This window comes from Sphaerodactylus townsendi, linkage group LG04 (assembly GCF_021028975.2).
Source record: "Sphaerodactylus townsendi isolate TG3544 linkage group LG04, MPM_Stown_v2.3, whole genome shotgun sequence".
NCBI classification, from domain to species: domain Eukaryota; kingdom Metazoa; phylum Chordata; class Lepidosauria; order Squamata; family Sphaerodactylidae; genus Sphaerodactylus; species Sphaerodactylus townsendi.
Window position 1 is genome coordinate 9443678 of NC_059428.1, and position 16925 is coordinate 9460602.

At 47.5% G+C, this 16925-nt stretch overlaps 1 protein-coding gene across 1 annotated transcript; it reads left to right on the forward strand.

The window, feature by feature from the left end:
* The first annotated feature begins 2836 nt into the window (after positions 1–2836).
* Positions 2837–11475, forward strand: LOC125430541 (ubiquitin carboxyl-terminal hydrolase 35-like). Its single transcript, XM_048492515.1, has 3 exons — positions 2837–2954; positions 7669–8902; positions 10525–11475. The coding sequence occupies exons 2-3, from the start codon at positions 7781–7783 to the stop codon at positions 10687–10689; spliced, it is 1287 nt and encodes a 428-aa protein (XP_048348472.1). The 5' UTR covers positions 2837–2954; positions 7669–7780; the 3' UTR covers positions 10690–11475.
* The last annotated feature ends 5450 nt before the right edge of the window (positions 11476–16925 follow it).

Below are 16925 nucleotides of genomic sequence, written 5' to 3' on the forward strand. Positions count from 1 at the left end.
ACTTGATGGCCCTTATGGTCTCTTCCAGCTCTATGATTCTATGTTGTTATAGGTTGTTATAATAAAGTCCCACCTTAGGAAGATATTTCTCTGGCTTTTTCGCTCAGCCTCAGGAACTGTTGGAGAAATGTAGACTGTCTCTTTATTTGAAAACACCCCACTTGCCTTCTTTATAAAGGCATTTGAAAATTACTTAAGTTCAACAACAACAACAACAGCGAATATTTATTAGATATCCAGGATGGTATGAAGAGATTTTTTTTCAAAAGCTGGTAAACTATTAACGTAACCCACTATAAACAAATGTTCAGTTCATTTCACATGCTTTAGAGAAAGTTATTAAGCTTTTGTTTCCTCAGGTTTTTTAGTTCTTACATGAGAGAGGATTTTTTGTTGTTGTTTATAAGTACTATATTTTCATGAATCCATTAGTTGTTTCTACTTAGCGTTTCTCAAAAGTGCTGGGTTCTTGAAGGATGGCACCCTGACTTTGGTACCTTGAGCCTGTCTTCCATTAGAAACCCAATTCACAGTCTTATTCCTGAGATAACCTTTGCAGGGTATTCTCCTCCGAGCATAGTTCCCTTCTATCTGGTTTTGGATCATTCTTCTCTGACTAGAACGGTGGTCCTTAAACTTTTTGCTGTCTCATCTCTCTTGGAAAAGACCCTATGACCAGTGGTGGGATCCAAAAATTTTAGTAACAGGTTCCCATGGTGGTGGGATTCAAACTGTGGCGTAACGCCAATGGGGCTGGGCGGGGCACGCTGGGGGCATGGCCGGGCATTCCAGGGGTGGGGCATTCCTGGGCGGGACTGTGGCAAGGACGCAGCCGCTGCGCCGGTCCTTGGGTGGTAAACGAATGCACGCAGGCACAGGCTGCCACGCATGCCGGTGCACCTCCTGCTAGACTGCTTCAAGTTCTGCGCGCTACTGCTGAGAAGAGGGGCGTAACTAAGGCAAAAATCACGTGGCAAAACCACCAATTAGTAACCCCCTCTCGGCACACACAAATAATTAGTTACCCACTCTTGGGAACCTGTGAGAACCTGCTGGATCCCACCTCTGCCTATGACCCACGCCTCCCCCGAATCTGCTCTAAACTTTAGGTAGGGTGTGTTTGCATTTTTTTGGGTCTAAAAATGCAAACTCCTCCCCCGCCCCCCCATCCAGAGTCTAAAATTTAGGCTCTGAAGTAAATTAAAAATGTGAATTCATGAAATGAACACAAACACAAGCAATGAAACAGGCTTAGGCTTATGGAAATCAATTTTGCACATTCTGGATGAGTAAAATGTGGACAGGACAATTTATAGCTGCAAGGCAGTTCAACACCCCCACCCCCCCGATGCACCGGAGAGGCGTACCCCACAGATTTAGAATCCCAGGTCTAGAAGATGTATCCCCTTACTTTCAGCTTTGGGGAGTGAGTAGAAAGTTACTCTACACTCCCACTTCAACCTCTAGCAAAAATACTCTCCCTGTCTGTGTGCCACTGCTACCAGCCTAAGCTGACACTCAAAAACTTCAGTCCAGACTCCGTTCCCTCTGACTGAAAATTCACTCCGAATAGATTTCTCCCTCAGCTTCAGGCTTCTCGTGTTCACAGGCAGGATGCCCCCAAAACTGTTCACCTCTCCTTTACAGATTACAGCCTCCTCTAATTTTCTTTTTATCAGTTATTTGCTCAGAGCCCTCTGGGGGTGGGCAGTATAAAAGTCAAATAAATAATGATGATAATGATAATAATGATAATAATGATAATAATGATAATAACAACAACAACAACAACAACAATAATCATTATTATTATTTGAAAAAGAACACGAGAAGGTCACTAGATACCGCGATTTGAAAATCGAGCATCAGCGTCTATGGCACAAACCAGCTGAGGTCGTCCCAGTGGTAATCGGCACGCTGGGCGCCATCCCGAAAACACTAGGGCAGCACTGGAAACACCTTCGAATTGATAAAAGTAACATCTGTCAAATTCAGAAAGCAGCCCTGCTGGGATCCGCACGAATACTACGCCGATACATTACAACTTCCTAGGCCTCTGGGTGAGGCTCGAATTGTAATGAAGGCCAACAACCAGCTAAAGATCTGGCAGCTGTGAAATCTACAATAATAATGATAATAATAATAAAGCATCTGTCAAATTCAGAAAGCAGCCCTGCTGGGATCTGCGATACATTACAACTTCCTAGGCCTCTGAGTGAGGCTCGAATTGTAATGGCCAACAACCAGCTAAAGATCTGGCAGCTGTGAAATCTACAATAATAATGATAATAATAATAAAGCATCTGTCAAATTCAGAAAGCAGCCTTGCTGGGATCTGCATGAATACTATGCCGATACATTACAACTTCCTAGGCCTCTGGGTGAGGCTCGAATTGTAATGGCCAACAACCAGCTAAAGATCTGGCAGCTGTGAAATCTACAATAATAATGATGATGATAATAATAAAGCATCTGTCAAATTCAGAAGGCAGCCCTGCTGGGATCTGCATGAATACTACGCCGATACATTACAACTTCCTAGGCCTCTGGGTGAGGCTCGAATTGTAATGGCCAACAACCAGCTAAAGATCTGGCAGCTGTGAAATCTACAATAATGATGATGATGATGATAATGATAATAATAATAATAATTCAAAGTATAGAGCAGCTTTTAAAGAGCTGTCCAGCTCTTTACTCTCTGGCTTCTTGTTCCTGATTACACTTTGTAATTTACCTGTGCAGTCTGTGACAACTGTCCAGATTTCCTTTTGCTGTCTCTCTCTTCAGCTGTACTTCAAATGCTTTCTCTAATTCCTCTGCTCTCCTCTCTGATTTTTTCATTGCCAGCGGCCTGCCATCTCCCCGGAAAACTTCCTGCTGGCTTCGTGGCCTCCCTGGTTTACCCGTGGGGCGCAGCAAGACTGCTCCGAATACCTCAAGTATCTCCTTGATCGGTAGGTTGGAGCCATCTTGGAAATGTACAGTTGAATGACTGGCACTTTAAGGAACCATCCTTGCACTTTACCTGTGGCACTTTAGGGAACTTTATTTGAATGTTTCCCATGTCTGTGCTGAGGGTTTATTTTACTCATGTGTACAAACACACATGAAACTGCTTTATAATTGGACTGTGTTGTGAATCTTAGTTGCGATAATTATTTCGCACTTCTTATAAATGCATAGTTTGTGCAATAAAGGGGCAGAGGCCGTTGCTTACTGAAAATAGAGTTTACTACCGTGTTTCCCCGAAAATAAGACAGTGTCTTATATTAATTTTTGCTCCCAAAGATGCGCCATGTCTTATTTTCAGGGGATGTCTTATTTTTCTGTGTTCTGTTCGTCAGGCATGCTTCCAAACAAAAACTTTGCTACGTCTTACTTTTGGGGGATGCTTTATATTTCGCACTTCAGCAAAACCTCTACTACGTCTTATTTTCTGGGGATGTCTTATATTCGGGGAAACAGGGTAGCTATGAAAGAAGAGAAGGGTAAACTTGGATACAAAACAAGAAAGTATCTTTCTAATTGGCTAGCTCCATTAGCTAGCTTCTGCTTTGGCTATCACATGGCTAATAATCTACTAGAGAGCATGTGCAGAGAGAGAACAAAGAATATATACCTATATCCTATGTGCGGACCGCACCCCATTAGGGGTCAATTACCTGGTCACTGACTTCTGACCTCACTAATTAGCATGCACAACATTAACTCCTTCATTACTGGATTGTGTGACTGGCACCAAATCACATCAGATTGTCAGTCCATCAACGTCAGTATTGCCTGCTCAGACTGGCAACCGCTCTCCAGCATCTCGGGCAGAGGTCTTTCTCCTCAACTGATACTTTTTAACTGAAGAATGCCGGGTATTGAACTTGGGAATTCCTACACTCCAACCAATTGCTCTTCCGCTGAGTCCCGGCTCCTCTATTGGTCATGTAAAGCCAGTTCCGGTACACCCATCAAACCTGTTGAAAAATTCAGACTAGCAAGGATATTCTCCCCTCCCCCCATGGCAATTATAAGCTGGCCTTCGGAAGTTTTTTTTAAAAAATGAAACATAGTGTAGAATCGTTGCTTCAGGAGTTGTTTATTGATAACTTTTCCATCCTGCCTTATCTCCGTGGACTCAAGGTGTCCAGTGAACCATGTATCAAGTTTGGTGGAGAGAAGGTTAAGAGATGACATGACAGCCGTGTTTAGATATTTGAAGGGATGTCATGTTGGTGAGGGAGCAAGCTTGCTTTCTGCTGCTCCAGAGACTAGGACCAGGAGTCATGGGCTCAAGGTGAAGGAAAAGAGATTTTATTTATTTATTTATTTATTTATTGTTTAATCTTATATACTGCCCTATCCCCGGAGGGCTCTGGGCGGTGTACAACAAAATCAAATCATAATACAGCTAAATACAAACAAGATTAAACAATTAAACGTCCATACAAATAAATTACCAATCCCTTTTTAAAAACAGCGGTTAAAATCAAATTCAAATGTCAAATTTCAGAAATTCAAAGGCACCCCGCAAGCCCACTGTTAAAAAACCCTCTCCAACGGGAAGACTGCTAGCTCCGTCAATAAGGTGTAAAATATAGGCAGAGACAAGAACAGAAGGGGGCACCATTCAACGGCTGGTTCCCACTCCGGAGAGGCCCGATTTGGAACAAGCCTCTGAGTCCTTCGGTGGCTCCTCTGCCGGAATTCCACCCGAAGGTCCACCGCGAGGGCTCAAGACAGCTGGAGGAACAGTGTTCCACCAGGCCGGGGCTGGGGCCGTACAGGCCCTGGTCCGCGTGGAGGCCAGCCGTATCATCGAGGGGCCGGGGACCACCAGCAGATTGGCCTCTGCTGAACGCAGAGGCCGAGTAGGGACGTATGGGGTAATGCGGTCCCAAAGGTTCCACTAAACATCAGGAAAAACTTCCTGACAGTAAGGGCTGTTTGACAGTGGAATGCACTACCTGGGAGTGTGGTGGAGTCTCCTTCTTTGGAGGTTTTTCAACAGAGTCTGGATGGCCATCTGAAAGGAGTGCTTTGATTATGTGTTCCTGTATGGCAGGCGGTTGGACTTGATGGTCCTTGATGTCTTTTCCAACTCTATGATTCTATAAAAAATAGCCCAGTTAACTTGAAGCCGCTGCCCTGGCTGCTGGTTAGTTTGTGTACCCAAGTCACAGTGTTGGTTTTTACCTTTTAAGCCCTTAATGAACTGGGACCCTCATACCTATGGGACCACCTTTCCCCGTTATGATCCCTCCTGGTTCCTTCGTTCATCTTTGGAGGGCTAGCTAGCGATCCCGGGTCCAAGGTAGAACAACTTTCTTCCCCCAAGGATAAGGTTGCCAGTTCCAGGTTGGGAAATACCTGGAGGTTTTGGGGGCGGAGCCTGAGGAGGGCGGGGGTTGGAAGGGAGAGGGACTTGAATGAGGATAAAGCCATGGAGTTCACCTTCCCCATTTTCTCCAGCGAACTGATCTCTGTCACCTGGAGATTGGTTGTAATAGTGGGACATCTTGAGCCACCACCTGAAGGTTGGCAGTTCTAATCCAGCAGAGGGCCTTCACAATTGTAGCACCCTCTTTCTGAGATACACTATCAGAAGACACTGTTGCGCAACAGGACTTGGTGCTATTTCAGAGACTCTTTAAGGTAGAATTATTCCGGCATGCTTTTGGCTTATAATATTTCTCCATTGTAAAGCACAGGTGGCTTTTGGGTATTATAATATCTGATGTGATTTGTAGGGTTCTTATAGTTTTAAGGGTTGGGATTAGGTTAATAATATGTACTTTGTATTTGATATGACTACACAGGATTTTATTGGATACTAGCGGGCCCAACCACGTGTTGCTGTGGCTGAGTCTGGTGAAATGGAAAAGAAAGAAAAGGGGAAGCGAACGGTTCGAACATGTGGCCTTGCTCCCCTCCCTCTCTCCCGTTCCCTTGCATGGCAACCTGGCCAGTCCCTCCCTAACGTTCCCCTTCCTAGAGTGGGTGGGCTATGTGCAGGTGGCTGGACTTGTCCCTTTCACTCCCTTCCCTTGCAGGCGAATTATCTAGTGTTAAACACACTGGGAGGCATGAGCTACATTGTGTTCAAATTTCAGAGCGTTTGGTCCAGCAAACCCCCGGACCCTCCCTCACCTTCCCCTTCCTCCACTAGGGTGGGTGGGCCATGTGCAGATGGCCCGCCCCATCCCTTTCACTCCATAAGGCAGTGGTTTTCAAGGAAGGCATGGTTGGTTCCCTTGTATCAGAGGGTGTTGCTTTGACGGCCAGCAGATGGCGCTGTTGCGGAACAAAACTGTGGTTCCAACTGTCACAGGTGTGGCATGTACACAATAACTGGCACAGTTGTGACATGTACACAACAGGAAGTGTGGAAACAGTATGGAAACCTGGCTGCACGCGAATGCGACGTTGTGTGAAAATTTCAAAGCAATCGGTCCAGTAGTTTGGGAGATTACCTGTCAGCAGAAAAACACACCGATAGATTTTTATATATATAGACAAGGTGATGCCTCCGTGGTCATCCAAAAGTAAAACTGACTTATAATGAACTAGCGGGCCCAGCCACGCGTTGCTGTGGCAATTGTCCTTCTCATCACAGTCCGCAACCCACACAGATATCCATGCAGGTCCAATGATCCCCAGCATAGCCTTTTGGGGTGACCAAATGGAATCCCTCTTTCCCCTTTCAATCCACATCGTTATATGGTGCTGTCTTGTTTTTTTTAGTATAAGGTAACCCTTCCTATTCCACAACGGAACTGTCCAGAGTGCGAATCCCTGCCTAGAATCCATGAGGCTGGCTGACAGGGGCGCTTTTGACAGTCGCTGGCTTCGGGTAAAGGAGCAAAACTGGGGCAAGCAGGCTATCCCAGTCAGGAAGCAGAGGCAGGGTGGTGAGGCGCTCAGATTGAAGCGGAGCAGGTAGTGTAGGTTCTCCCCCACCCCACGGATTTTCTTAGAAGAAAAAGGCAAACTCCAGCCTGCGGCTTACCGTAAAAGAGAGCTGTGAAGCTGAATATGATTGTGAGGAAGTGGGTAAGGTGTGGTTGGATGTGAGGGAGGGCAGAGTGAGGTGTGTGAGGATGAGCTGGATGTGTGTTGTGTGGTAGCAGTGGGTGAGGCACAGAGAGTGAAAGTTACCTGCGTGTGAGGGGGGGGGGGGAACCCCACCCGACGTCTCACACGGCAAAGTGTGTATGTGTTTCACTTCCACTCATATTACCTAACACTATTACCTATGTACTGTTTCCACTGCTCATCTCTGCCCATCTGCACGAACATTCTAAGCCCTCAGGCCACAGACAGACAGGCTGCACGAACATTCTAAGGGTGACAGTTAAACAGAGGCAGCTTCATGGCCTGGTGCACCAGGAAAAAGACGTTTTACCTGGCTCAGGTATGGACTTTCGGCAGTTTGAAGGTCCGAGTACCTGCCAGCAACGGGGCGGGACGCCCTGTGAAAATTTGGGGGCGATCCATCCAGCAGTTTCTGAGGGACACCATCAGGGACAAACACACTGTTAAATTTTTATATAGAGAGATTTATTATGCTATTCTTGTACTTATTTTACTGCATGTAATTGTACATTCTTGTAAACCGCGTCAATTTCTTATCCGCAGAGAAGCAGTCATAAAAATGTTTTTTATTCCTCTCCCCAAAAGGCTACACGAAGAAGAGCGAACAGGAAGAAGAATTTATCAGAAGCTCAAAGAATCCACATGGATATCTCAGACCGACCAACGGCGCTCCACAAACAAGACTCTGGTCGAAAGAATGTTTGGTGGCAAAATGTTGACAAAAATCCGTTGTCTGAAGTGCCTAAAAGTATCTTCCAGAGAAGAAGTCTTCACAGATCTCTCTCTGGCTTTTCCGCCAACTGATAAGTATGTGCCTATACCCAATGGTACCTCGGTTTTACCTGTAGAAGAAATGGGTCCACAGACAGTTCAACCTAGTGTAGAAACTCCCACTCGGGTGCTTGATTTGCCCAGGAGGCCGGGGAACCGCCATGCTTCTGGCGAAAATCCCTCCAAAATGTTGCCAGTCGAGACTCTGAAACCAGAAGGGCAAGAGACATCTCTCCCTTTCAGGTCTGAGAGGGACACCGTTGGTGTGAAGGCTGACGAAGATTCGGTGCTGCCCTTATGGGAACAAGGGTGTGGCACGGGAGCCTCTAGATCCGTCCCGGACTTGATCAATTATTTCTTATCGCCAGAGATGTTGACGGCGGAGAACCAGTATCACTGTGAGAATTGCGCATCCCTTCAGGATGCCGAAAAGCTGGCGGAACTCACCGAAGGCCCTCACTACCTCATCCTCACCCTGCTGAGGTTCTCCTTTGACCTTCGAGCCATGAGGAGAAAGAAGATACTTGACAATGTCTCGGTCCCGTTAGTGTTAAAACTACCGGTCCTGACGTCCGCTCAGAAACTGAGTGACCCTAATCCAGCGAGGAGTGCTGGACCTGCTGCTTCGTGTGACAGCTTTGCGTCTGTCGTGTACGACCTCTGCAGCGTGGTGGTACATTCCGGAGTTTCCTCAGAGAGCGGCCATTACTACTGTTATGCCCGGGAATGCGAAGATGTCGTTGCAGGAAGCAACCCAAAGAACGCCTCGTGGAAAGTCCCCTCGGAAAAGCCTCTGGACGTTGCGATCCAGTGGTACCTTTTCAATGACACGAGGGTATTGTTTTCGTCTTTCGAGTCAGTTAGCAACGTGACTTCCTTCTTCCCCAAGGACACGGCCTATCTGCTGTTCTATCGACAAAGGATAACCAAGCCAAAAAACCCAGGCCAGGAGACTGCCCCTGAGGCCAGTTGGGTCAATGGAGATTTGTCCTCTCCCAATAAAGACTTGATGGAAGCCATTGCGAAGGATAACATCCTATACTTGCAGGTAACCTTTATTAGCTTTACCCACAGGCCCGCAACGTGGTGCCTGTGTAACCTCTATCTGTGGGTTCTGTGGGGCAGAACTTGGAATGAGTTTGCAACAACAAATGTTAAAAACAAAATTGTTTACTTTCTTAACACATAACATATAACATCAACATTTAACATCATCAGGTTGCATTTTCAAGTCCTTATATTTACAGTCTACTGATACTGCCAAGTCCAATTCTTCTTTGCAAGTGGGTTGGCTCCTGAAGACTCCAAGGGCTTGATGAACAGGATCCAACATGATGAAGGTTTCCAGGAGAACTCTCACCCATTGCAAACATTAAAAAAGCCCTGAAACAATAAACTCCAACATTTGCAACATAGCAAAAACAAACAACTCCCTTCCCACTAGTTCCCAACAACATTGCAGTTACCTTAACAAGGTGTTAAGGGCTTATACAAACCAAGGTCCGAGTCTGGTAGCCTCGTCTCCTCCAAACTACATGAGGTCTGCTGCAGCCTCTTGCTGCTTTGAGTCTCCACCCCTTTCTGGGTCAACCCATTCTGAGCATGGGGGTTACACCTGCAGGCACCAGGACACCCTATCAACATCTTTCATGGTGTCCTTGAAGTGCTGTTAGAAAGTGGGCAGGGATATATGGGGCTTTTGCCCAGTAGGGATTCTGACTGGCTGTGCAGATCCTGTAAAACAGAGCTTCTGTCTGAAATGCTGAAGAGATACTATTAGCGTTATGTATTACCTCACTTCCTGACATTTTGAGATTGGCTCCGCCTCTTGTGGCAGCCATTTTGCGATTGTGCCCATGGCCCTGTGTCAGAATTTCAGAGGTGCTCTTACACTCGGAAAGGTTGGGCCCCACAGTGGAGGACATAGTTCTGGATATTTTGGGGGGGTGATGCAGGGGTGTAACGAGGCAAATTGGAGCCCTGGGCAAAACCTGAGTTGGATGTCCCCCCCCCATGGGCGGCCACCCCCACCACGACCAAAAACTTTTTTTGCACCAGGTCATTGGTGCCTGCAGGGGGTTCATTTTTAGACATATCGGCACCAAAATTTCAGCGTATCATCAGGAGACTGCCCTAATGATACTCCCCAGGTTTGGTGCAGTTTGGTTCAGTGGGGCCAAAGTTATGGACCCTCAAAACTGTAGCCCCCATCTCCTATTAGCTCCCATTGGAAACAATGGGGGATGGGGCACCCCTTTTGGGAGTCCATAACTTTGGACTCCCTGAACCAAACTGCACCAAACTTGGGGGGTAGCATAAGGAACGTCTCCTGATGATATGATATGATTTCGGTGCCCCTAGCCTAAAGACTGCACCCCCTACAGGACAAAACCAGAAAACCACTAAAAATACCCAAAAACGAACCCTGCATTTTTGGTGCCCCCCACAAGGTGACGCCCTGGGCAGCTGCCCACCTTGCCCAATGGACATTACGCCCCTGGGGTGAAGCCTGAGGAGGGCAGGGTTTGAGGAGGGACTTCCAAATGGGGTCTAATGCGATGGAATCCACCTTCCAAAGTGGCCATTTTCTCCAGATCAGCAATGGAGGACATAGTCCTGTTGATTTTTTTTTTATCCTGCAGGAGTTCAGTTTTATGTTCTGCCCTACAGGAACAGGAGAAAGAAGCCCGGAACCGAACAGCCTACATTTCTGCCTTACCCAAATCCCCCCTGTGGTGGAAAGACTTTGAAGGGGACGACGACGACGCTTCAGGGGGATGCGGGCACGCCGCCGGCGGAGGTGGATCAAGCTCTTTCCACGGACTTGTCTTTTAACGGCGCCGTCTTGCCAACGGGAGAACTCCATAACCATGCAGCCAAGGGATCCTCGGGAGGCAGCCCTTTTGACCTTAGGCTCCTGTTTGTAGATGGTCGAGAACATCAAACAGGTAAAGTGGTTTCACTGTCGGCCTTCCCGACCTGCATGGAACTCTGGGAACTGTAGTTTTTTTGAGGGGACAGGTGGCAAGAAAAGATGTCTCTGCTCCTTGCTGCTCCCAAATTACAGTTTCCAGGCTTGCAGGAGAGACGGTTTAGCACAGCTCAGCGAACAGTGTGAAATTTATCTCTTCTTCCCTGATTTCCTCATCATGACACCCCCACCGATTAGCCCTTTCTTGTCATCTGCAAAATGCTGCAAAAACGGAAATCGCTCAGCGACTCGAGGAAACTTCCGTGTGTTTCTGCGAAACAAAACTCTGCAGTGATACCTTTTCAAATCAGAACGTGCTGCCTAAAAAGTCTTTCTTTGGTAGGCCAGGTAATTAACTGTGAGGTTTGTGGGCTGCCCTTGAGTAACTGAGGCGCCCTAGATGCAATATTTCAATGATATCCCTTTTGGCCAATATTTGTAGAGGATCCTGATGGACCGTTCCTCACATCCTGTGTGGCAACCAGTAGGCGGCGCTATCTTCATCCTTGTTAGACGATGTCAATTCTGGCGTGACCTGCAACCACTGGGGTGTTGCTCTAGAGCGCAGGTGTCAAATTCGTGGCCCTCCAGATGTTCATGAACTACAATTCCCATCAGCCCTTGCCAGTATAACCAATGTTCATGTTGGGAGGGACTGTTGGGAATTGTAGTTCATGAACATCTGGAGGGCCGCAAGTTTGACACCCTTGCTCTAGAGCAGGGGTCTCCATCCTGCGGCCCTCCAGATGTTCATGGACCAAAATTCCCATCAGCCCCTGCCAGCATGGCCAATGGGCAGAGCTGATGGGAATCGTGGTCCATGAACATTTGGGCGTCCATAGATTGGAGACCCCTGCTCTAGAGCTTGCCCGCAAATTCTATAGAAACCATAGAGTTTGGGGGCAACTGCTAGAGCATTGCCCAAGCACAATAGTGGTTCCTCCAGGTCAATCAGAAATTATGTTTTCACATGGGGATGACCGCTGCCTGCCAGTCAGCTGAATGTCGGTGGACAGAGGCCAAAATGGCTGGCACTTTGCCCTCCGTAAGTGGGTACCTGGCAAACCTATACCTGACCTTGAGATGGTGAATATCAAGGACACTGGTGTCAAACTCGCGGCCCTCCAGATGTCATGGACTACAGTTCCCATCATCCCCTGCCAACATGATGTTGGCAGGGGATGATGGGGACTGTAGTCCATGACATCTGGAGGGCCGCGAGTTTGACACCTATTATCAAGGAGATGTTCTTTGGCTTCTCTGTTTTCACTGTTGCGTTGGCCTCTTCTGGGAAGGATGAATTTACGCCTGTTAGCCGCTTCAGCAATGGCCTGCTCCCTACCAAACGCTGCTCTAGAGGGTCACCTAGAGTTGTTTCACGTTAAGGCTGGTCCTGAACTGTGCGTTCCTTGTCGGGAAATTGTTTTTAAAGAAATCGCTACACTGGAGATGACCCTCTTGGCTGGGATGACGTCCCCCCACATCCCCACTTTTCAGTGTACAGGTCATACAGTTTGTCTGAACTGTACAGTGACTGAAGGAGGTAATAATATATGTATCTAGGTAACCTTGAAACACCCACAAGCTGTAACCAGATAATTTTGAACTCTGGGGAATCCCAGCTATAGAATTAAGCTCGTTGATTGCCCTAACCTATTTATTTTAAATTTCTGTACAATGAAATAAACGAATATATACAATGCAGAATTGGAGGGGTTTCGGCCTCCAAAGCGAGTCTGTGGTGCCTTTTTCCTCTTCTTCCTCCTGTTGTTTATTGTGGTCCAGCAAAGCTTGTGGGGAAAATCGTTGAATTGAGGAGTAGCTACGTTGCATACAGATGGTTCCGAGTACCACCTCTGGTTGAAAAGTACCACCTCTGGTTTTCTCCGCAGTGAGACTCCAGAGTAGCTGGAAAGCCCAAATATCTCACAGCATAAGAACACGAGCCAGATGGATCAGACCAGAGTCCATCTAGTCCAGCTCTCTGCTACTCGCAGTGGCCCACCAGCTGCCTTTGGGAGCTCACCTGCAGGAGGTGAAAGCAATGGCCTTCTGCTGCTGCTGCTGCTCCCGAGCACCTGGTCTGCTAAGGCATTTGCAATCTCAGGTCAAGGAGGATCACGATTGGTAGCCATAAATTGACTTCTCCTCCATAAATCTATCCAAGCCCATAGGGCAGCTATCTCTGAAAGATTGAGCAAGGGATGTATGTCGGAAATGTAAGCATGTACACTTGTTTATCAGGACCTCCTGGTTTCCTGTATCCCTTATTTCTGCCCCCGAAGCACTAGATGCCTTGGTCCCCGATCAGCTCTGTGCGCTCATGAAGCTCCCTTAAATTGCAGCCAACTTATGGAGACCCCAGCAAGGGTCTTCGAGGCAAGAGATTAAGCAGAGATAGTCTGCCATCGCCGTCCTCTGCAGAGTCTTCTTTAGAGGTCTCCCTTCCAAATACGAAGATCTGAACATACAGTTCCATTAAACATCTTGACCATCCTCCTGATAAATGGAATCTTAACAATTGGGGAGAGGATTTATAGGCCATTGACTCGCCCTCCTGTGCTCGCCACAAGAAACCTAAAGCCCTAGCACCTGTGAAATCAGTCCATCAGAATCCACTGCGTTCATCCAATTGGCTCCATCGCTGAATTGTTTTCGCCTAACGTTCAACCAACGTCTACCCTTCCATACCTTAGATCTAGTCTTGCCTGCTTGAGCAGCAAGTTTTTGCCCTCTGCCACACGGCATCGATTTTAGTATTGTCGAAGGCTTTCACGGCCGGAATCACTGGGGCGCTGTGTGGTTTCCGAGCTGTGTGGCAGGATCTGAAGATGCTAGAACACTGCTAGAACGCTGAATGCTGCTAGAACACGGCCATACAACCCATTCAACACAGCACCCCACTGATTTTAGTATTAGCTTCTCCAAGGTAAACATGTCCTGTTCTTTCAACCTCTATTATTTGTTGACAATATTTTTTACCCCAAATTTCTGCCCCCCCTAAGGGCCACCAAGGCGGTTCCTAGGACAACCTCACTAACCGCTTTCCTTTGCTCTCCCTTTGAACTTACCTAAACAAGCCCTTAGTGTTCCTTGCCAGCTTTTTAGTTTGTGGAAGGGGCCAGGAAACTCCGGTTTAATTAATAGAGGTCTTTGAGCAGGTGATGGACGGGCCTCATAATTCCTTGCCTTCGCATAATGCCGAGGGAGGACATGAAATTTGGTCAAGGTCTAAAAGAATTCCTCCTGCACCAGACAGGATTATCTGCTTAGAGTATTTTTCTAATCTGTTTTGATCATTTGGCAGCTTGTCTCCTTCTCACAGTCTTAGGCAGACCAAGGGACTTTCTGCACTGACAGAGTTGTACTGGTTTCTACCTAGGTTCGCCCCAGTGAATCCGCACTGCAACCGAGCTCAACATTGTTTTGTCTCAGTTCCCCCCCCCCCCTCAGAACTGCGACATCCACTTTTCTGCCAGAACAAGGTCGATACCGCTTCGAAGTGCGGACGCATTGAAATGACACCTCATCTGTTCAACCAATCAGGAGCCGCTTTTGTGGCATGCACAGAATGGGAGAGTATTGGTGAGCAGAAAGCGCATGTAACTGTAAACTGTAAAAAAAAAGAACGCTCCCGTTTCCCGTGGTAACACAAGCTCCAATCACAATTGAGGAGCGAGACAGACACCAAGATGATCCCGCCCACTTAGCTTGGTTCCAGGGGGCCAAGTAAGTTGCTGCGCGGACAGCCTGGAATCACCCTCTACTGAAGGGAACCGAGTCGACCTTAGCTCCCTTCTGTAGTGCGGAAGCCCCCAAGAGGAGGTGGCCAGAAACGGGTCTCGTGGCCCTTTCTGACATGTCCAGGGTAATGGCAATTGCTGCTTTGGGATCAGGAAGAAATATTGCTCCAGACTAGATTGGCCAGAGATCCAGGAGATTTTTTTTTGCATACAGTATAGAGCAGGAATCCAGTGAGAGGGGCAGGTAGTTTGAATTTCCTATTTTATGTAAGGGGTTGGACTAGATGTCCTTTGAGGTCCCTTCCAACTCTATGTTTCTAATTGCGACAGCTGAAAAGACAGACGGAGTCTCTGTTTTCAGGCTCATCTCACGTTTATTAAACAGCAAAACCAAGGTATCATCTAAGTTAAGCACGAGATCAGTTTTACAGGATAAGTGTGTCAAATTATTTTTTTTAAAAAAACCCTCACAAAGAATAAATTAATAATTTAAGGTATTAGCGACCCACAGTGACTAGAAAAATTAATAAACAGCTCAAATAGTGACAACCACAAGACACGCTGTACATTTTCTTTAAAAAAACACCAGAGTAGTTTGCTCCTTCTAAAAAAAAAATCTTTAAGAAATAAACACCCCCTTTCTCTCCCCGACTCCACAAAAGCCACGCATTTTAGAACACTTATATCAAGATATCAACCCAATAGAACAGTTGCTTTGTCGCAACACCCTTCACATAACGCACACGTCACACGTCATCCCTCGCATTGTTTATAAAACAGTCCAAAATGTTTGAGTCCGCAGTAGCGCCTTTCTGTTATGAGGAACCCATTATTTGCACCCTGGTTTCCGAACAGCGGGATTGGTTGTGTCTGTCTGTGAAATCTCCGTATCGGCATAGCCGTAAAGAGCCCTTTCGTTTCCGTTTTGAAGCATCTTTGAGGGCCATGCAGCAACCGGTCACAACTACACACTTGAGAAGGCTCCATCCTGCTTTAGCGGACGCAACGGGATTTTAAAAAATGCCTTCCTCTGGCACAAGAAGAAAAAGAAGAAGATTTTAGATTTATATCCCCCCTTTCTCTCCTGCAGGAGACTCAAAGGGGCTGACAATCTCCTTGCCCTTCCCCCCTCACAACAAACACCCTGTGAGGTAGGTGGGGCTGAGAGAGCTCCGAGAAGCTGTGACTAGCCCCAGGTCACCCAGCTGGCATTTGTGGGAGCGCACAGGCTAATCTGAATTCCCCAGATAAGCCTCCACCGCTCAGGCGGCAAAGCTGGGAATCAAACCCGGTTCCTCCAGATTAGATATATGAGCTCTTAACCTCCTACGCCACTGCTGAGTAAGACACGACTGACCTTAAAATCTGCAGCCCTGGGAATAGGGTGATCAAAGGCGAAATAGAACCTCCATGTTCAAAGGCAGTTTACCTCTGAGCACTGGTTGTCCTGGGTACAACACTAAGGGGTGACCTTAGTGTCCTGTCCTGTTTGTGGGCTTCCCTGAGACATCTAAGTTGGCTACCATGAGAGATGCAAATCTGACTTAGATGAACTGTTGGTTGGCTTTCTGACTTCTCCGCGTGTGGAAAAGTCTAGCCCATGGGCGCCGATTGGGAGTAGCTACCGCCAAAGCACAAGACTCTTCACTGCGTGGCTAAAGGTACGCTCTGGCTACTACATTGTGGCCTTCTGTGGTAAGCTCTGGCTGCCATTTTGTGGCCTTCTGTGGCAGCCATTTGTTCCGGACTCAGCATTCCAAAGGTGCCCGTAGGATGAAGAGGGTTGGGTACCCCTAATCTGGGCAAGGGGCATGCTCTAGTGGTGCTTGGCCGTGGGTCCCCCACCCCACTAATGGCAGCTAATGAAATACAGTGGCATAGGGTGGGAATTCCAGTGCTATGTTGGATCGAGTGTTATGCATTGCAAGGTATTACCAAAGGGAAAAGAGAAGTGGAGGTTATTATTATTGGGGGCATTCACCCATCTCTTCACAGTCCAGCAGACCACAGAGTACTAAAATCAGAATGCAAGTGAACCATGGCCGTTGACCAGGCTGACCAGACGTCCCGCTTTTGGCGGGACAGTCCCGCCTTCAAACAATTTGTCCCGCGTCTTCGCTGGAAAGAGCTTTCAATTGTCTCGATGCAGGAGGCTGCCGCGACTCGCCTTCTGGGGGCGCGAAGGCAACGCGTCAGCTCTCCCCAAAAATCAGGACAATTGAAAATAACCTATGGACGCGGGACAAATTGTCCGCCGGGGGAGCGGCCTGGGAGCTGAAGGTGCCTCTGTCCATTGGGGGGGGGGCCTTTGCCATTCGCGACATTACGCGCTGCAGCGTAAAGCCAAGAATAGCGCG

Bases quoted from the DNA above. Each gene is read 5' to 3' on its own strand.
- LOC125430541 (XM_048492515.1), top strand. From the start codon at position 7,781: ATGTTTGGTGGCAAAATGTTGACAAAAATCCGTTGTCTGAAGTGCCTA. The intron at 8,903-10,524 runs GTAACCTTTATT...TCTGCCCTACAG, and splicing joins ATAACATCCTATACTTGCAG to GAACAGGAGAAAGAAGCCCG.